The 22,248-nt window shown below is 38.3% G+C and overlaps 2 protein-coding genes across 2 annotated transcripts; one reads left to right on the forward strand and one right to left on the reverse strand.

Moving 5' to 3' along the window:
* Window positions 1-1,168: 1,168 nt before the first annotated feature.
* Window positions 1,169-13,529, forward strand: LOC148083921 (chitin synthase chs-2-like). Its single transcript, XM_087786055.1, has 22 exons — window positions 1,169-1,191; window positions 1,770-1,905; window positions 3,377-3,565; window positions 3,652-4,528; window positions 5,747-5,930; window positions 6,037-6,132; window positions 6,855-7,016; window positions 7,089-7,263; window positions 7,677-7,778; window positions 7,855-7,996; window positions 8,316-8,516; window positions 8,592-8,707; window positions 9,640-9,808; window positions 10,478-10,657; window positions 10,728-11,006; window positions 11,524-11,701; window positions 11,766-11,800; window positions 11,871-11,935; window positions 12,535-12,645; window positions 12,712-12,926; window positions 13,006-13,093; window positions 13,386-13,529. The coding sequence occupies exons 1-22, from the start codon at window positions 1,169-1,171 to the stop codon at window positions 13,527-13,529; spliced, it is 3,867 nt and encodes a 1,288-aa protein (XP_087642181.1).
* A 4,180-nt stretch (window positions 13,530-17,709) lies between these two features.
* LOC148083922 (C3a anaphylatoxin chemotactic receptor-like) lies at window positions 17,710-20,951 on the reverse strand. The gene is made up of 2 exons (XM_087787166.1): window positions 19,357-20,951; window positions 17,710-19,152 (listed from the first exon to the last, which is right to left on the reverse strand). Exons 1-2 carry the CDS (start codon window positions 19,510-19,512, stop codon window positions 18,286-18,288), a joined length of 1,023 nt encoding a protein of 340 aa, XP_087643292.1. The 5' UTR covers window positions 19,513-20,951; the 3' UTR covers window positions 17,710-18,285.
* Between the last annotated feature and the right edge of the window lie 1,297 nt (window positions 20,952-22,248).

The raw sequence follows: 22,248 nt of genomic DNA on the forward strand, positions 1-22,248 counted from the left end.
TATAGATTAGAGGCATGTTTACAAGTCATTGTAAGTGATGATGTTCATTCGATTTAATGTTCAAGCAAAGAGATGAGCATTAAATAAAAGTCGACTTCTGATAAATCATGAGCAGTGGCGGGAACAGGAAGGAAAGGGACCTTCTGAGGATACACCCTAACATCACCCATCAAGTTAAGACATGGTCACGGAAACCTCATTGCCGCAATGTCTGCTGGGATAAAAAAAAAAAAGGAAAATTAATCCATGTCGACCATTTTCGTAAAAAAAAAAAAAAAAACTGACTTTTTCCCGAAATTTAAAAATAACCTCAAAATTCATGGACATTTAATGGGAAGATTGTGATGATTTTTAGATTCCAAAAAATGTTACATTGAGTTTTGAGAAATTATTATTTTGTAAATAAATAATTAATAAAGATTTTGAATTAACTCTAGATTTAAATGTACACAAATGAAAACCAACTTGTATGGAAAAAACAGTGTTGTTAAAGTTTTTTTTAATAATACTTATACAGTATGTGTGATTAGGACAAAATTCTACTTCATAAATTAAATACATTTCCAATAGAATGATTGATGCAAGTGGAAATACAATCCAGATCAAGGATTTTTTTTTAAATAAATCAATTATACTATAATTTATATACATGACAGATCTGGGTTGAGGCTCACCTCAATATGATTGACTGGTAAAGTGGTTGTTAATCCATAGTTTTATGGTTAATTTTATGTCATGAATTAAACAACATATTTTTGGAGTGTAGAAGTAAACTGGAGTACCTGAAGGAAATGAACATGGATCAAACATACAAACTTCTGAAAAAGGGTTGCCTCGAGAATCTACTGAAAATAATTTCAGAAAAGTTTTGATTTATTTCAAAACTTTATTGTTTAAAGTTATTACCTTTCTTGTTTTTGTTTGTCTTCGAAAGTAAAAAATGCACACGTGTCCCCAACATCTTAATTGTTGTTGGACTGGATCAGAATGTCGAAGCTGTCAATCGTCATCGCTACATTTCAACTTGTCACTATCTAATTATCACCCTCGCGTAGGTTTCGCTGTTAACTGTTTATAGTATCTAGAATGTCACCATAGGTCTAGAAAAAATTAGAATGGCGTCGCGTCACTCGTTACGATGTTCACAGACAAGAGAAGATAAGCAAGAATGGAGGAGCTCAATCTAACAAAGTAAGTTAAAAAAAACAATTATTGTCAATGTTTCTACAAATCTGATACATCAACAACCACTTTGACTTTACTTATTAATAATGTTTATTTTCATTTAATTTGATCATATCATTGACTCCACATAACTGTAAATTCTCAATGAGTGAAAACATATAGGAAACTTCTAAAGAGGAGACTCTTTTGATTCTGCCTTTTTTTTAAAACATAAATTCAATCAGATTTAAGTGATGTAAATAACAGGCTGGTTAAATTGATGTTGTTTCATTTGTTTTTTCGTGTCTATATATTGTTTATAACAAAATGGAAATTTTCCTTTTATGCTCGTATTGGTAAACTGGTGCTTTATTGGTTCAGTAATGTATGGAATAGCTAAATACTGAAAGAAATTTAAGTAATTACTTTGTTTTCAATTGTATTTTAGTTGATAGTTATTAGTTTTAAGAGAAGACTTGATTCCTTTTTTATTACATATCATTTACTACATATAATTTAAGTCAACATTATCAAAAATATTTTCAATTTTGAACAGCACAGAGCTTCTCTATCTTTTGGAGTTATTTGTTCTTCTTTATGAGCAGGCGACCGTGGGATATTGGACGTTTAGTTCCTGTGATCAAGGATGAACAGACTCCGTGGAAATTCATACGATTCCTGAGAACAATCACCCTCTGCCTTGTTGCCCTCTTGGTTTTTGGTTTGGTGATCTGTAGCAAGGTTGGTACGAATTATTATTATTATTGTTGTTGTTGTTGTTGTTGTTGTTGTTATTATTATTATTAATGTAATAAAAAAAATATTTTGGTCATTTTAATTGAACAAGTTATTCAATACTCTCTACTACTATCTTCAGAGTTTTTCACAATGTTTTGATTTTTTTTTTTTTTACTTCAGCTAACATATTAATACACATAAGTGAGTAAACCCCTCATTTTTTAACATATTTAATTGATTTCATTTAAGCCGATTAATTTCATTGGACATTGGTGAAGAAGTAAAACTTTGATACCATGTTAATCATGTTGTTATTCAGTGTATAGCTTTAATAACGGGGTGAAATTGTCACCTTTACACTCGAGTCCTCCTCACCAAAAAGTTTCAGACATGTCTATCCATATGATGGTCTAGACCGGGGCTTCAACATACTGAACATACCACCATATTCAAAATAACTATCTGAGAATCTGAAAACAGAAACTTTGAAGTCACCAAGCTTCGTTGTAACCACAAGCTACTACAAGGGCCCCATGTGACCTGAAGGGCAAACATAAATTAAATAACTTTGAAATGACTAATATATACTATAGACTAAATACATTTTGTTCAAAAATAATTATACATAACGTTGGCCAAGACAATACAACGGTTTAATGGGACATGTACCACTGAGAACGGTTTACCACACACTCCATCAAATTGGTCTGCATGGCTGAAGGAAGCCTCTTCGAAAGATGATCTACAAGAAAGGCCAAAAAAACGTTGACTTAAGACAAGCAGAATAAGAACATGGATTAGTGGAACCATGTCCAACTGGTCTGGTGAGACCGAGATGAACTTATTTGGTTCAGAGTTTGTCAAATGTGGTGGCGGCAACCAGGTGAGGAGTACAAAGACCAAAGGGTCTTGCCTATTATAAAGCATGGTGGACGAACCGTCATGGTCTGGGGCTGCATAAGTGCTGGATAAATCATTTAACCTTGAATTCCAACATGTACGGTGATATTCTGAAGCAGAACATGATCCACCTCCTTTCAGAAACCAGACCATACACTTTATAATGACCCCAAACACACCCCAAGACGTGGGTAACTAATGTATAATCACATTTTCTAATGTAAATATTTCAATGAAAATACAGTTTTGTACAAACAGAAACAAACTGATGAGAAAAATAGAGGTCCAACATATATTTAAGAGACATTATTTGCCCTTTATGAAGCTGAGGGTTAAATGTAATGGACTGGTCTCCATTAAACCCTATTGAAGCTTCAAGCTTAAAATCATATACAAATCCTTTGTTCGTATTATAACTTGAAAAAGTAAACTAAAAGTAAGTTTGTAAGTCAAAATTACATCCACAGAAAAACCCTGTCATGTTGACACCAATAATGGAAAAGTAATATATATGTAATCATATTGTATGTGTTTGTAACCATAGAAAATAATCTGCTTCTTGCTCTTTTTCCAGACTTCCTTCCTCCTCCTCATCACTTTAGCCAATGATGGCACAAAAGTCCTGCCTGCGGATCAGAAACCAGTCGCTCTGCTCTGCATCGGCTGCGCTCTCATCACGTCCAGCGTTCTTCTGTTTCAGAAAAGTGTTTGGAAGAGCTTTTACAAATCTTCCAAGACCCCTGAGAGGTCGACTCTGGCTCTGGTGAGAATTTCTCAAGTGTATTAAAAACGATTAAAACTGAAGTGGATTCGATGATTCACCCTTTATGTTGTCGTTATGCTATTTAGGTTCTGTTCTTTGAGTTTTTGGTGTCTCTGGGAGCAGCGATTCTCACCATCGTGGCCATGCCACACTTGGACATTGTGACCAACGTAACCATCCTGAATGGTGTAGGGATCCTCTCTGCACTCCTACAGGTCATCTCTCAGTGCTCGGCCAAGGAGACGAACCGCTACCTGGTGCCTTCTATCACCTCAGTAGGCCTTCTGCTACTGGGCTTCGTCCTTTTCCTCGTCCTGTACATCACCAAAGATCCAACCAATACTAAGATGCAAACATGGATCGGTCTGGCTGTTGGATCTTGCTTCCTGATCTCCTTCAACTGGTGGGAGAACTACTTCCGACTGATCAGTGAGAACAGTCGTTCTGTCATCCTCAAGAAGATTTGTGAAGACGTGACCAAATGTGAGAACATCCTCAACATGCTCTCCAGCCTGCTCAGAATCGCAGTGACCGCCTGCGTGCTCGGCGCCTATGTCCCTTTGTCAAAACTGGACTGGGATGTCGTGACGTCCATCTCTCGTCGAGAGACCAAGATCATAGCTATCATCATCGGAGTGCAGCTCATCTCCTCTGCGCTGTGCCATTGGTTCTCGCTGGTGGCCTGTAAGATGCATGCATTGCGAAGCTGCTTCATTCTGCCGGTCTACCTGGCCTCCCTGTCAGTCATGGCCCTGCTGGTGGTCCCAGTTATTGTCTTCTACTACGACCACAGAGCAAGCCTCAACGGGACTCAGATCAACTTCACTGGCTACTGCTATGATGTCATCTACCCCAGAAGCCCCAGTCTGAGCGGAAGCGTGTTCCCTCATCTGGTTTACGATGTGACACACACTCTGTGTTTCCTGGACATGTCCAAGATGTTCGACATCGGAGTACTGACAGGTAGTCTTCTCAAATAGTGTGAACGTTCATTGGTTATCTTCTTTCTGCTTATTCCCTTACCGGGCGAGCTAGAGCCTATCCCAGCTGCTTAGGGTGAGAGGTGGGGAACACCCTATCCTCTGCCAGACTCAATTATTTCAGACATCCAAAGGTGAGCTCTTGGGATTCAAGGAGCAAGGATTTTGATTAGCATCTACATCCGTTGATGACAAGTTGGTAAAACAAAAGTAGATCTAAAGTCCGAAAGCCAAAAGCTATTTAGAGTAGTGCAGGAAGTAAGTAAGTAAGTAAGTAATATTGATTTATATAGCGCTTTTCAAGACCAGGGTCACAAAGCGCTTAAACAATCAAAACAATACTCAAAAAAGTACATACTTTAAAGATCAAGATAATACTGAGAACAACACAGGAGTTCGAGAAATTCAAGGAAAAGCCTGAACAAATAGAAACGTCTTAAGATGTTTCTTGAAGGAGTCAGTCGATCCATCAAGCGCAAAGAGAGAGGAAGATCGTTCCAAAGCTTAGGAGCAACAGCCTGAAAAGATTTCTCTCCTCTGGTCCTGAGCCGTGTGCGTGGAACCATCAGTAGATTCTGATCCACAGACCTCAGAGCCCGAGCTGGGGTGTAAGGCTGGATCAGATCAGTGATATAAGGAGGAGCCTGACCATGAATAGCTCTGAAAGTAAGAACCAGAATTTTAAAGTTGATCCTGAAAGAAACTGGAAGCCAGTGAAGAGTTTTAAGGATCGGAGAAATGTATGACATCCTGGCACGTTCTCTCCTGCCATTAGCCTCAATTAGATTCAACATCGGTAAACCACAAAGAAACGTTTATAGGATAATAGGAGAAATTACAAACACCAAAAATACTTAAGAAAAATCTTGATGTGCTGTCTTAATTACAAATCTGAAGCACAAATTTTGATTAAAAAAAAAAAAAGATAGACTTTTATAATATTTACTGTTTTAAGGGCTATAATTGTTACACTGCATTATGAGAGTAAGTGCCATTTCTATGTGATCTCCTTTTTTTTTCAAATCCAAGCTTACAAATGTACACTTTACTTCCTATTAGATATATTGTTGAACTCAAGGGGCCAACCTGCAGCAACCCTGAGTGTGTCTAGGTGGTGCCTTTCGGTGGCAATATATAAATGTAATGGCATGAAGTGCAACTTTACTCCAGTATTTTAATGTTTCTTCCTTCTTTGCTTTAGGCTCGGCAGCTTCCTGGTGGCTCGGTCTTGTTCTGGCCACGGTTCACCTTTGGTACCTCGGTCTGTATCGCATCCAGAGAACTCGGCAGTTGTTCATCAGAAGGCTCTATGAAGGAGCCTTCATCGAACAATCTCTGCTGCTCAATGTTCGCTTTGAAATCCAAAAAAAAGAACGGACAAAAAAGTACGTGTCCGCAGAAATAAAATATCATATATCAACGTGTTGATTCAACATCGGCTCGTCCACAACAAGGAACCTTCGATGCAGTAATTTTGTCATCTCAACCCAGATTCAAAACACTCGGACCAGTTAATGTCCTCCTTTGTGCGACGATGTGGCACGAGACCTACGATGAAATGATGAAAATAATTATTTCCATTTTTCGGTAAGTTTTTCAAACGTAACATTTCACAGCCGTTTGTATTACGATGCAGTGGGATTGTATAAGAATGAATGTGACATGTACTCTGTGAAAAAAAAACGAACCCAGAAACATTTTTTTAACGTGACTGCTAGTCTTCTATTCACTTGTACCTCATACATCGTTGTTATCGCTGAAAAAGGAACACATACCTGCAAATTGAATTCAAGATATTGCAGCACTTTTTCCACTGAAAGCCTACTTTACGCATTTGGTGAATTCTTCAAAGCAACCCCTCTGTACCTTTTTATTAGCTTCAAAAAAGATAATTTGCCCGAACAAAGACTCATGATTGATATGAGCACTCCTAGCCACTCCCTTCATTTTATATTCTTAGGGTCTCCGCAAGGTTGCCACAAATAACTACCTCAAAGACAACTTTATCCAATGAGGCTCTTTCTAAGTAATGGAAAGCAGGCTGATTGACCACTCTACAAACAAATCTTAGCTACTGACAAACTAATCATCCAATATACCAATACTCTGCTACGATATGTCTTTATGAAAATTTGCTCCATCCAAGATGTTGATCTTTTGGCATAATGGTGCCATTATTTCTGGGATGGAAGTCTTTTTCACTTTAGATGTTAGGAAGTGATAAGCTTTCTTAAGTTTTGCTGTCAATACTGTGGATGTCTGACATATTCTAATATGTTGCATTAAACCGGCTTCTCTTTATATTTAAGACTTGACGAGTACAAGCCGAAAAAGGAATCGGGAACAAGCGACGTAACATTCGACGCGCACATCTACTTCGACGACGCCTTCAGAGATGTTCCAGGCAGCCGCGGTCGACATGTCAATGAATACGCGGCGATGTTGGTGGAAATCCTCAGAGAAGTTTATAGGTAGATTGTTTTTGTATTAAAAATAATAATAAAAATAATCACATAATCCAATCACACCTCTTTTGTTCTCAGTATTTTTCTAAACCTGGACAAGACCATGTTCAGAAAGCAGCACCAGGTCCCGGAGCAGAAGGTGATCCGGACGCCGTACGGAGGTCGTCTGGTGGTGACAATGCCTCATGGAAACCGTCTGATGGTTCATTTCAAAGACAAGACCCTCATTCGGCACAAAAAGAGGTGGTCGCAGGTAAGGGGAGCATATTTGAAGCCACAGGTCTTTTTAACCCAACCGGTAGACCGTAGTTTCTTTCAAAATGGACCATGAGTACAGGAGCGCCACAGCGTTTGTATGTCTGGAAGACAGGGAGGTCGTTCACCTTGACCCAAAGGCAACACAAGGGATACCACAAACACATTTGTTTTTTGGGCCATTGGGTCACCTTGACCCCGAGGCAACACCGCGGTTAAATCCACCTGAGCTTTTAAAAGAATATACAGGACAGAACAAATCCTTCAAATTATAAACAATGAAAACAATTAAGCTATAATTAGGTCAAATTTAGTCAATTATTTGTATTGCTTGTGTGCGTGTTTAAACATGTAATACAAATAGAATAATTATTGTTATAAACTCACTACTTATGAACGTCACTGTTGCAGGTGATGTACTTGTACTACCTCCTTGGGTGGAAAATTACTACCAAGTACTTTAAACGCTGGAAGCAAGGAGAAGACGAGGAAGCGATCAAGAGAGAACTTCAGGTCAGAAAGACACACACAATCACTCTAACAGGCTTTATGGACAAAAGACTTTACGTGTGTGTGTCTCCTGCTGTAGAAGGAGAAACACAACACCTACCTCCTGGCTCTGGACGGAGACACAGACTTCCAGCCGGCTGCCGTCATGTTGCTCATCGACCGGCTTAAGTTATACCCGCGGGTCGGAGCGGCGTGTGGACGAATCCATCCAACTGGTTCAGGTCTGTAGTGCAAAGTCTCACTCAAGACACTTAACGTCCGTCAAACGTCTTCTGAACCCTTTTCTCCAATTGAAACACACTTGTTGCACTTTCCATTTCAACTTTCTTCAACTTATTCCTGTACTTTGAATAACTGATACCTCGTCTGTATTATTTTTACTTTACTTCCTCTTGTATGTGGCTGCTGCTCCTTACTATTTTCCCACCACAAACCACTATATCATCGGCATATATACATCGACTCCTCGTGTAAAATTAGAAAATATAAGGTCATGTAATTAGTATTATAATATTAGAGAGTCATAGTGAGTCTCTCCAGGTCCACTGGTCTGGTACCAGAAGTTCGAGTACGCTATCGGTCACTGGCTCCACAAGACCGCCGAGCATGTGTTCGGCTGTGTGCTCTGCAGCCCTGGCTGCTTCAGCTTGTTCAGGGCGGCCGCGCTGATGGACGACAACGTCATGAAGAAGTACACCCTCAAAGCTTCGCAGGCGCGACATCACATCCAGTATGACCAAGGTACGTTCACCGTCTCCGCGCACCCTGTACCCAACTACGCCTCGGTCGGGCTGACAAGGCGGTCGTATTCTGCAGGTGAGGATCGTTGGCTGTGCACGCTGCTGCTGAAGCAGGGATGGCGAGTGGAGTACAACGCCGCGTCGGATGCATACACCAACGCCCCAGAGGACTTCAAAGAGTTCTACAACCAGGTCAGTAGAAGCACATATCTATATATATTAATATCTATATCTATCTATCTATATATATAGAGAGAGATGTATACAGTACATCAGAAACAAGTCGACCACTTACAATTATAGCCTTTATAACAGTAAACATTATAAAGGTTGCTTTTGTTGCTTTTGATTGGTTTATATTGCGTCAGGCCTTCTGTGATTGGCTAGATTTACGCAAACTGGAACGATGATTATTATGGTGAATAAACATACATATATATATATATATATATATTTAATATTTTAAATGGCATACAGATGACATGAACGTCATGCATGTGATGCATGTCCTTCCTAACCTTGTCACTGTACAAAATAATAACTATAATTAACATGACTCAAGGGCAAGTATTATCCCTGTGTAAAAAAAAGAACCCATTAATGAATCTAACAACTATAACAGGTTCAGGTGTGCAGTCTCTACTGTATAGTTGTTTTGTTTGTTTCATGGAACAATGTTCTCTGCTATGTACAAGTAGCTGTCCTGAATTTAAAAATATGTTTATATATAGCATGCAGAGGTTCATCATTTCTAACTGGTTATTAGGCAGGAGTTTTTGGGCTGTTTTGTGATGGACTGATAATTTACCTCCTAGCAAACTGCAAACCTTGTATTGTGTTGGAATAAGCACAATAAAATGTGATGGTTTTATCACAAGTACTTGAAATAAAACATAAACACTGATTATTTAAAGTATTTACTTAATAGAATAAAGGATTGCATTTTTTTTTACCTCAGTTTAAAAATTAAATATAATCTGTCTTCTAAGAAGTGTCCTTGCATTCAGTATTTAAAGGCTCTTCTAAGATCATCAAGTGTTTTCACTTCACAAAGCAGATTTAATTCCTCCAAAACTGACTCGTCTCGGAAAAGGTCGTATCTTAACGTCAATTTTGAACTCCAGCGTCGTCGCTGGGGGCCGTCCACTATGGCGAACATCATAGACCTGTTGGCATCTGCGAACTTGGTCACGAAGAACAACTTGTCCATGTCCAAACCATACATGCTGTACCAGCTGTTCACCCTGGGGTCCTCCATCCTGTCTCCTTCCACCGTCATCATCATGATCGCAGGTGAGCTAGAGCAAAGTCAAAGTGATAGTTCACCCAAAAACTGGAGCTGAGTGGAACCACTTCCTCCAAAAGACACTTAAAAACATCCAAATACCTCCATACTGCTCGTCTGTAACCTCCCTCATGTATTGAACCCTTGACGAAAAGAATTGTTCCAGAAAAACCTAAAATAAATCTTTATTTTACGCTTTCTTTTGGCAGACTTTCTAAGAATAACAAGCGATATAAACTGCAAGTACTCTGGGTAAACATCCCAAGCGCTTCCAGTGTAGACTGTATGCATCTGGAAGCGCTCGGAGGATGATGATATTGATAAGATTTTCATGAAGGTCGTCCACCTTGCTTAGTATCATCTCTATTCAATTACAGACAAGATATACAGACAGAAGCTGCATTTAAACTAACCAGACCGCAGGTATGATTATAGAAGAAAATTAAAAAAAGGTTATTGGTGAATGCCTATTTCTAACTAAGGATGATTTGGAGTAGGAAGTGGAAAGCCATTTTAATTTCCACACTTTTTCTTCATATTTTATGATTACATGATGACACGGTACACTTTGATACCAGTAGGAAGTTCAAACCATGTTTAAATCCATAAAGGAAGATAAAAAGGGTTCCTCTTGCATCTGTAATTGTAATTTTTTTCCTTTCTTTTTTTAACTTCAGGTAGTTTTACTGTGTTTCTGGACGTCAGTCCTAACGGGGCTCTAGTCATGGCGATCATCCCACCCGTCATTTTCATTGGCATCAGCTACAAAATCAAGGCCGACACTCAGGTCAAGATTGCGGCGGTGATGAGCGTCCTGTACGCCTTCACTATGATGATCACAGCTCTTTCCATCCTCAGTGAGTCTGAACCCCGGGACATCGCAACCCCCTTCACCTCCAGGTTTTGAGAACTATTGTTTGGTTTCAGGCAACATGGTGAAGGACCAAACCATCATGACGCCGAGCAGCATCTTCATCGTGGCTCTGGCCAGCTTCTACGTGGTCACCGCTCTGCTCCATCCTCAGGAGGTGGGCCTGATCGTTTACGGCTTCCTCTACATCGTCTGCATCCCGAGCGCCTACCTGCTGCTCGCCATTTACTCCATGATGAACATGAACAATGTTTCCTGGGGGACCAGGGAGGTGGTGCCACCACCTGGAGCTGCCAAGCCTGAGGAGGTGGCCCAAGAGACGCCTGCTGAGACAGGTGAACAATTGGTGCTTCAGATGTGGGCAACTTTAACTGAATTTAATAAAAATTAACCTTTGAAAAAGAACATTAGCTACTGTATGTTTGTATGTTTTGAGTTGGAAATATCAGGAGATGAAAAGAGAAGCAAAAGACAACCAATAAAGTCGGTTTGACTTGCTTTACAAAAGAAGATGAAGTCATGAACCTTTAATCCATTGGTCCCAGACTTGTCATGGTATTTTGTGGCCCTCCACTTTATTTTATATTTTTTCAGTCCAAGCAGTGGTTTAGATTAAGAATCATTACGTAAACTATTGTCATTTTACGTTGATTAAACCTTAAAATTATACAAAAGAAGGGCCAAATTAACATTAAAGCGAATATGACTTTCAGAAAAAAAAGGTTGAAAACCCACCCTGTTGCCCAGTCTCCAATATAATTTACCTTTACACTTGTTTGTTTAGCAGTTTATAAAGAGTGAAACAGTTTATTAAAATGTCCCAGTGACAAACTTCTCCCTCTCCTTCTGCAGTCAAGGACCATCTAGACAACTTTCTCTCATGGCTGTATTGCTGCCAAGGCTGCAAACGCATCGAGAAGGAAACACCTGTCGTTATCCAGGAGAGCCCGGAAACTAACCAAGAACTGCTTCCGCAAAATACTATTGTGGAGGACAATAAGATCGAGCAGATGGAGAAGGTGGAGCAGAGGTACCAGAGCCACACAAAACGCTCCACTAGAATAACAAAACTGACACAAAACTTTGATTTCCAGGGAGGAGGAACCCGAGTTCAACTGTCCAAACCAGTGTAAGACAAAGACACACACACACTTGAACACAATTATAAAGAAGTTGTAAACATGGTTTATTCTCTCCAGGTTGGGTCTCACAGGTACAATCTCTGTCTGACGATATGCACTTAGCGGAGGACACGTTGCCTGAGGTACGTCCCACCCTGATGGTGTCATCACAAACTGAAACAGACCAAAGTCATTTTTGAATGTATCCTCCTCAGTTTACTTTTTAAGACCAAGAAGAAGTTTAGATTTGGAAAAGTTTCTCATGAAGTAAAGATCAAAAATCAAATAAAGAATCTGTGCACTGATACCAACAATGGGCACACTGTCTTAGAACAAACAGAAATACAATTATACATATTAACTATGGTATAGACCCCTTCATTTTTAACAAAAAAGATGAAATTTGAAGTGAAATCTTCTAAAAACAATGGCTTTAAAAAGTTTATAATTATGTTAGTACATTCAGAGCCGACCCCTTTAAGAACTTTAGGATTATTTTATTTATTAATGAAAACTTGTGTGAAGTTAATTTAGATTAATGTGTGTAACAAAATGTTTTTTGATTATTATTATTATAATTATTTATGGTTCTAGTCTTGTAATAAGACGTTCCTGAGCTTTTCCAGTAATATTTTCAAGTTATTTGTTTTCTTTCTTGATAAATATTACTATTTATTGAACTTTTTTTCCCCCCTGATTTCGACTACATCTTTATTTCAAACTGAAATCCTTGTGTGCACAGGAGGAGAAGGAGTTCTTCAAAGAGTTGACTGTTCAATACCTGGAGCCGTTGCCAGCCAATAAAAAGAAACAAAAGGAAATGGAAGCCAAATTAAAAGCCCTGAGAAACAAGGTGAGAGATTTGTTAAGAACAAAATAATGTTTTCAGAACGCATACATAAAATCTTTTCCTTCACAGGTCACGTTTGCCTACTTCCTTTGCAACGCCTTCTGGTTGGCAACAACCTTCATACTGCAAATGGAAGGATCACTAATCTCCATCCGAGTCCCCAAAGTCGACATAAACCTGGAATTCACGGGCGACTACATCTTCATCGACCCGCTTGGCTTCATGTTCATCCTGAGCTTTATCCTGTTGGTGATCCTGCAGTTCATAGCCATGTTGTACCACAGGTACTGCCCGCTGCGACGCTGTGCATTAACGTGAAAATAACCTGAGCATATATTAATATATCGTTTTTTCTCGTTTCAGAGTCTGCACGCTCATCCATTTTGTCTCATTCATGGACACAGATTCTCAGTTTCAGGAACAAAAAGAGGTGAACGTTCAAGACCAGAAGGTTTGTGGTTTTTAGTACTTTCATTTAGACAATAATCATGAGATGAATACAAATTGTTGAGAATTATTCCATTACATTGCATGTTTACCCTCATATATATATATATATTTATCTTGTTTTTATCAAACAATTAAGTGCTTTTTTTATCCTTCTCAAATACGTCAAATGAATGACAGATTCCTTTGTAATCTTCAGAACATATGAACTCAATGGAACTTAAGAGCTTAGTGTGTGTTAATCAACATGTCAGTGAGAAGAATGTTCTGAAGAACTGAACTCTTTTGTGTTCCAGAAGCTGATCGAGGGTGACAATGAGGTCTCAGATGAGGCCTTAGATGAGGTCTCAGATGAGGTCACAGATGAGGTCTCAGATGACGATAGTGAGTCCATGTTCCCTGGTATGATCACAGGTGATGAGCCGGTGAGCCTGGTCTGACCCACCAGTTGTTTTTTAACTGCTATTAATTTGATTTGAAACAGACTGTCTTGAAAACAAGGTACAACTGGCACTGAATCACAACACTTGCTCTGTATACTTTAAAGACATCAAAGCAATTATTAAGAGCTACAATTATATTGTGTCTTGACAGGAAACTATTCACGGCGAAACAAAATGAATTGATATTTAAAAATGTTTAATCGGTCGGACTCATTCAATGTCATGTCGAATTGTCATTAAAATAATTGATCACCACACCCACTATAAATATGGTACAAAAACATCTGTGGTAATTGTTGGATGTGAGCTTATCTACCCTACCCTAATGAATCTTGAAGAACAAGTTTTGTTAAATACTGTCAGCGATTGTCTGAATTTCACTTAAAAAAAATAATTTTTATGTCAGGATTCTACTCAAGACCCTACCTTCAGATAGAAAAAAGTAGAATACAATATAGAGTAACCTGCAAAAAACGACGTTTAAGTGTATAAATATCACCATAACGCTGAGTCAGCAAGATCTCTGGACTGGTTACAACAAGATGTTTGTTAAATTTGCATCTATGTACATTTGATTGTACGCTGACGACGGCGTTCTGTACCTGTGCGTCTCCTAGCTTTTAGAGACTTTGTGCCAATGTTTGAGTTTGTGTTTAAGCATTATTTATATGGAATGAAAACCAAAGTTTTGTTTCTAAACACACCTTTCAGACAGTAATAATCGTTAAAAAATAATTGATTTATTTTTCTGTGCGGCCCAGTAACAAATGTCTCATGGCTGGGGGTTGGGGACCAATTCTCTAGTCTATAATTGAACACTATCTGTTCGTGAGTGTGTGTGTGAATGGTTGTATGTCTTTGTGTGCTCTGCGACAGACGTCCTGTCCAGGGTGTCCCCCGCCTCTCGCCCAAGAGGGAAGTTCACTCAAAGAAAAAGAGGGAACAAGGGTTAGGGTTAAGATCTACATTAACATACCTTAAATTTGAATGAAATTTAAACCATGTATATATATATATATATATAAGATATAAATTAAGGGGGTGATCAGAATTGCAGCTCCTTTCGCCTTTTGAAAGACTGCACAAAGTAAGGCAGACCAATCCAATCCAAAAATGAAAATTGGTGCAATTTCAATAGAATGTATACCACATGTATTACATATAGGTTATGGGGAATTTCAGGCCCTCTCTCTTCTGAGGATTTTGTTTTTTACTGGGTTTTTTAAACACTGGTATTTTGCTAAAACTGCACAATATTTGTGTTGCATGCATCATACACAGACACTGGAACAGTTTGTGTATGTTTGTGTTTGTGTGTCAGTGTGTACCGATTGATGCAAAAACCACGAGTTACAAGCATTTAAAATGGAGAAATGATGTAACAACGGTGCTTACAAGGAACTCAACTATCTAACACGTGGTTTAGATTCTGAACCGAACAAGTGGGAATAAATTGTCATTGTTGCATAATGACATTTTTTTATATAATGCACTGGTTATCAGAATACATTTTGACCTACAACTGTAGAAACCCTCAGTGATAGGTCAACTTCTCTGTCTTCATCTTCATACTGGTGCCTTCATCTGAGAGTCTGTCAACAACTTCTAGACAGACTCAGCAGGAACCTTTCACTGTCCTTCAATACAGAAGGTGTTTTTCCTGCACATCAACATGATACACTAGCTCTGAGAAGTAGTAATAAACATATAATACCCAGGTGTCTGCAAGATTAGCGTTTTCAACAGGAAAGGAAGCCATTAAGAAGATGCAGGACACATGGACTGTACTTTGTACTTCTCTAGAAGATATCAAAGATGTTTCTGGGAACTGGGACGACTGGACTTCTTTGCCCACAGCTGCTGCTGCCTTGACCTGATCCCAGATAACTGAAGGAAAATTAATGCGAACTATAATAATATTGTTTGAGCTTTTATTTTGTGTATGAAAAGTGAACAATTTAACCAACCTGGTGATTATTGTGATTACGATTTAGGGTTGCTGTTTTTAAAAGCAAGTTGTTTCACTTTGTCATCTGATAATAAAATGTTATTATCACTCCTGTGAAAGGCGCTGTACAAATAAAGTTTATTTTCTTGGTGATATCCCACGTTGTTTGACTCTGATGAAAAAAGAAGAAAACAGTGACACCTACTGGCTATTCGTTGTTAATTACTTAATGTTCGTTTACGTGCTACGTCGCTTTGACACGTCATGCGTCTAGAGTAGAATTATAGATAAAAAAAAACGGATTCTTTGACAAATCTGCTCAGTGTTCGTCTAACTGACGCAAAGCATCATGGGATTGCCGCTCTGTACATGTTCAAAGGTCATAGAAACAATTTGTTCCTCGATTTATTTGAAGTTTTTGACACAGTGGAACAAACACAATGTCTCTCCTCATTGCTATTTGATTAATAAATATGTTACCAGTGGATCGGCCATTCAATGAAGATGGCTAATTTCGGTCTAAACATAATCTATCAAAAAATAAATCTAACTCCATGTTACAGCTGCTGAACACTTTTTCTGTCACTTGTAACACTTTTTTATTTCAGTTAATTTCACAGTCATGTCTCCCTCGTCACACAGCGTTTCTTATTGGAGTGATTTGAGGAAGTTCAGTGGAAGACAGTCTTGCTCCTTCCTCATTGTTGTCTCATAAACAAATGAACATCTTTATAGCATCGATCCAAGCAAAGGCTTTATTACAAAGTGTTAAAGGAAGATTTGGAGACACATCTGAATCAACAAGTCTCTGGCTTTGCCCTCCTGGACAAAGTGTTCTGTGATTTCAGTAACGACAATGCAATGGTTTTGATTTTCTTTGGAACATTTCATTTATGTTTGGCCTACATGAAGGTTACTTATTCTGCAAACTTAACTGATAAATATGAAGACTGATTTATTATTGAATATGAATTCTAGTCAAACGTAATATCTATAAATCTAAATTTACCAAAAGAAAACACCCCTCAATGAATTGAATCTCTAGAATACATTGACTCTACAAAAACACCACTAAACAAAAGACTAAAAAAAAACCCATTAATTCTTTCCTCTCGATTTACGATTTAAATAAATATATATATTTTTGTACTTCATTCAATAATTGATTTAATAATTTTGTCTATCATGTGTTCATTATATCATTTTTAGTATTATTATCACTATATGTGTTAGCTTGATAATTAAACAAAAAAACACAATAAAGCTAGTGTGTTTTTGGTTGTAAGATAAGACAACACTTTTAAGGTTAAAGTGATTTGTGATCCGCTGTGAACTTTTAACACAAAGTTTCACATCCGTTGGTCCCACTGACCATACTTCTACTTTTCTTCTTCTTCAAAAAGTATTGTTTTTTAGTAATAAAATGAATTAATTAAATCAACTATTGTTACACCCGAAAACAAAAATTAAAACAAAAGAACAAGATCCAGATTTTACAAATATTTGAATGAAGCATGAATTCCCTTTATCTTCTAAAGATATCTTTTTCACGATGTAACCTTATTATGAGGGAACTAGTGGTAATAGACAAGATCAATACACAAATAATTCTCTGTAGTGTTTATATGATTTTGAAGAGATCATTTGATGGGTTCTTTCTGGTTCTGCTCACTGGTCTCTTGTGTTGGATTTTAATTATTCCTTATAAGCTCCGTAAAAAATAACTTCAATTATCTTTTCTCTGTTTTTCGTCTTCTTCGTCTGATCTCTTAGAAAAATGAACCATGAATAAATTATTATTAAATTCTAATAAACATCTTGTTGGATAATCTAATAATCTGTAATGTTTTAATTAATGCTAATTTAATCACTTACTCACCCTCTCGAGTGCTTGGTCAATCAACCTCATTAGGTGAAGTTACCTTGTGATATAAAAACAAAACCTTTCTGTAAATAATGAGTATAAAAATGCATATTGACTTTCTATCTTCTTGTAATGAAGAATGAATGAAAATAACACTATTGACAGACGTTTGTGACTCAACATAAGACCTCCATGTTCTTGTTTAGACTTTCACTTTCAGTTGCATCCTCTGTCAGATGTATTTGTGGAAAGTTACACACAACGTTTCGTTTTCTGAAGGCACCGTCGCGGCTTACGGTTTACATTGATTAACCGCAAGCTAGTGCTAGACCAAAGGTGTCAAACTCACTCACTCAAGCGGCCAAAATTCTTTAGTTGTTTAATTCCCCAAAAATAATACTAACAGGAGGTAGGAGTCTACAGATTCAGACAATGTTTTTTATTCTCATTTTTATTCTTGTATATGAATTGTCTCTGAATTAATCCAGGTAATGGTTGAAAAGTGAGTCAACAGGGGGTTGTGTTGAGTTCCAGGAATTCCAGTTCGCTTTGGAACCCTTGGATAATGATACCTGTGTTTGTTCTCTATCAAACAATCACAAAGGTCTGGAAAAGCACTATACAAATAAAAATTACTTGCTTACTTACTTACTATTCGTCTGATCACTCAGCAGAGTAATCCTCTTAAAAGATATCAATAAACTCTAAAACAAATCTTGTTGAAGTGTCGAGAGTGGAAAGAGATAAGAATAGTGTTTAAAGGAAACCATTAAAGGATTCATTGTGATGGAAAAATTGTTCAACATGTAGATAGCTGTTGAATTCTTCAGGTGTTTCATGGAGTCTTATTTGGAAACATGTCTGTTTGTAGGTGTTTTGGTTTGTACCAAGGTTGGCTTGCGACACAAAACAAACACGTCTGTTTCTGAGCTGGAATGCGTCTAAATATGTTCGATCCTTGCGTTCAATCTTGGCGTCACAAAAGTGTTGGAGACACTTGGATCCTCCTTGGAAGGGCTGACCTCTGCGTCCAGGTCATTGGCCAACGCTCGCCGGTAAACCCCGGACAGACTCTGCCTCACCCCTCGACTAACGTTGAGTCCCATACAGAAGTACAAGATTGGATTCACGCAGCTGTTCAAGTAGGCCACACACTTGACTATGGGCTGCCAGAACTTGACCAGCACGTTCTCTCTATCGATCATCTTGACCAGCAGGAGGCAGTGGTACGGCCCCCAGCAGAAGAAGAAGGCGATCACCAATGAGGCAACGATGCGGAGCGGCCGTGACTTCCCCAGCAGACGGGTGCGCCTGATTCCAACGGCGGCCAAAATGTAGCAGGTGAGGATGATCAAAAACGGCAACAGGAAGCCACAGAGGAAGCGTATGGAGTAAAGAGCAAGTTTCTGACTTTTCCCTCCTTCCGTGCGATCCTTCACCTCCATCGAACACTTGGTCACGTTCTTCTTGTCCAGGTACACCTGGCGGTAGGCATAGTAAGGAGTGCTGAAGAGGATGGCCAAAATCCAGATGCAGGCCGCCACCCACCGCGCCTTCCTCAGCGTACGATGGCGCTTGGCGAAGACGGGCCGCCACACGCACAAGGCCCGGTCCAGACTGATGGTCGCCAGCAGGAACACGGAGCAGAACATGTTTGCGTACTTGAAGAAGCTGACGAACTTGCAGAGGAAGCTGCCAAAAGGCCAATAGCTGAAGAAGAGCTTCTTGATGAGGTTGAAGATACGAGTGATGCAGAAGATGACGTCGGCGATAGCCAGGTTGAGCAACCAGACGTTGGTGACGTTTGGCTGTGGAGATTAAGATAAATACACTTGTTAGTTTTATGGAGGTGAAGTAAACTTATACACACTTTCAAGTTAATTTCCTTTTTTTAAGATAAACCTTTTGTTGCTCACTATTTGAATCCATGACATAGTAGTACTAACAACTATATGATCTCACGTTAGATTTAAGTAGATTCAAAGTGTAGTATTATTTTGAAACGGCAGTACCTTGAGCTTGAATCCCGTCATCCAGATGACCACAGAGTTCCCGGTGATGCCGAGGACGACAATGAGCATGTAGAAAACAATGGTCATGTGTTCCAAGATGGCGCCAATGTCCTCCTTGTTTTTGACATTGTGGTCCGAGGATATGTTGAGAGACATGACTGGAACCTTAAGAAGGCACACAGGTCAAGATCTTTAGATTAGATTTGAGCAGATTACACTAGATTGACTTTCAGGAAAGATTTCCAGTTCACAGCAGACGACAGAAGGAACAGAAATGTCATAAAAGCAAGAACATATGAAAACAACGAGTTAAAAGAGATGAAGCACAAGTATGAAGAGCATGGATTAAAGACAATAGAGAATTGATCCAAGAAGAAAGACACAAAGGTCTTAAAAGGATACAAAGGTTGACATAGCATATCATCATCTTTTCACTCAACTCCTGCCCCCAAACTCAGAATTAAACACTACACTAATAGCATGAGGAATGAATGAGTCCCTTAGTCTATTAGTGTTGCATCATGGGAGGAACATTCGTGCTCTCCATCTGCTTCTCTGCTCACTGATGACAGTGTTCAGAGGATGACTGTCATCATCCATGATGGACAGTAGTTTGTCCAGAGATCTCCTCTCTGAACATGAACGTAATAACATCTCTGTTTCCCTCTGAGAGGTAGAATAATCGTCTAATGTTCTCGTCTTTACCCACACTTTGTTTGAACTCTCTCAAAGTAGGGTAAGGTAAGGTAAGGTAAAACTTTATTGATCCCTCAGGATACCGATTGATGCTAAAACCACGAGTTACAAGCATTTAAAATGGAGAAATGATGTAACAACGGTGCTTACAAGGAACTCAACTATCTAACACGTGGTTTAGATTCTGAACCGAACAAGTGGGAATAAACTGTCATTGTTGCATAATGACATTTTTTTATATAATGCACTGGTTATCAGAATACATTTTGACCTACAACTGTAGAAACCCTCAGTGATAGGTCAACTTCTCTGTCTTCATCTTCATACTGGTGCCTTCATCTGAGAGTCTGTCAACAACTTCTAGACAGACTCAGCAGGAACCTTTCACTGTCCTTCAATACAGAAGGTGTTTTTCCTGCACATCAACATGATACACTAGCTCTGAGAAGTAGTAATAAACATATAATACCCAGGTGTCTGCAAGATTAGCGTTTTCAACAGGAAAGGAAGCCATTAAGAAGATGCAGGACACATGGACTGTACTTTGTACTTCTCTAGAAGATATCAAAGATGTTTCTGGGAACTGGGACGACTGGACTTCTTTGCCCACAGCTGCTGCTGCCTTGACCTGATCCCAGATAACTGAAGGAAAATGAATGCGAACAATAATAATATTGTTTGAGCTTTTATTTTGTGTATGAAAAGTGAACAATTTAACCAACCTGGTGATTATTGTGATTACGATTTAGGGTTGCTGTTTTTAAAAGCAAGTTGTTTCACTTTGTCATCTGATAATAAAATGTTATTATCACTCCTGTGAAAGGCGCTGTACAAATAAAGTTTATTTTCTTGGTGATATCCCACGTTGTTTGACTCTGATGAAAAAAGAAGAAAACAGTGACACCTACTGGCTATTCGTTGTTAATTACTTAATGTTCGTTTACGTGCTACGTCGCTTTGACACGTCATGCGTCTAGAGTAGAATTATAGATTTAAAAAAAACGGATTCTTTGACAAATCTGCTCAGTGTTCGTCTAACTGACGCAAAGCATCATGGGATTGCCACTCTGTACATGTTCAAAGGTCATAGAAACAATTTGTTCCTCGATTTATTTGAAGTTTTTGACACAGTGGAACAAACACAATGTCTCTCCTCATTGCTATTTGATTAATAAATATGTTACCAGTGGATCGGCCATTCAATGAAGATGGCTAATTTCGGTCTAAACATAATCTATCAAAAAATAAATCTAACTCCATGTTACAGCTGCTGAACACTTTTTCTGTCACTTGTAAAACTTTTTTATTTCAGTTAATTTCACAGTCATGTCTCCCTCGTCACACAGCGTTTCTTATTGGAGTGATTTGAGGAAGTTCAGTGGAAGACAGTCTTGCTCCTTCCTCATTGTTGTCTCATAAACAAATGAACATCTTTATAGCATCGATCCAAGCAAAGGCTTTATTACAAAGTGTTAAAGGAAGATTTGGAGACACATCTGAATCAACAAGTCTCTGGCTTTGCCCTCCTGGACAAAGTGTTCTGTGATTTCAGTAACGACAATGCAATGGTTTTGATTTTCTTTGGAACATTTCATTTATGTTTGGCCTACATGAAGGTTACTTATTCTGCAAACTTAACTGATAAATATGAAGACTGATTTATTATTGAATATGAATTCTAGTCAAACGTAATATCTATAAATCTAAATTTACCAAAAGAAAACACCCCTCAATGAATTGAATCTCTAGAATACATTGACTCTACAAAAACACCACTAAACAAAAGACTAATAAAAACTCATTAATTCTTTCCTCTCAATTTACGATTTAAATAAATATATATATTTTTGTACTTCATTCAATAATTGATTTAATAATTTTGTCTATCATGTGTTCATTATATCATTTTTAGTATTATTATCACTATATGTGTTAGCTTGATAATTAAACAAAAAAACACAATAAAGCTAGTGTGTTTTTGGTTGTAAGATAAGACGACACTTTTAAGGTTAAAGTGATTTGTGATCCGCTGTGAACTTTTAACACAAAGTTTCACTTCCGTTGGTCCCACTGACCATACTTCTACTTTTCTTCTTCTTCAAAAAGTATTGTTTTTTAGTAATAAAATGAATTAATTAAATCAACTATTGTTACACCCGAAAACAAAAATTAAAACAAAAGAACAAGATCCAGATT

Source organism: Callionymus lyra, chromosome 3 (assembly GCF_982586985.1).
Source record: "Callionymus lyra chromosome 3, fCalLyr1.hap1.1, whole genome shotgun sequence".
NCBI lineage: Eukaryota > Metazoa > Chordata > Actinopteri > Syngnathiformes > Callionymidae > Callionymus > Callionymus lyra.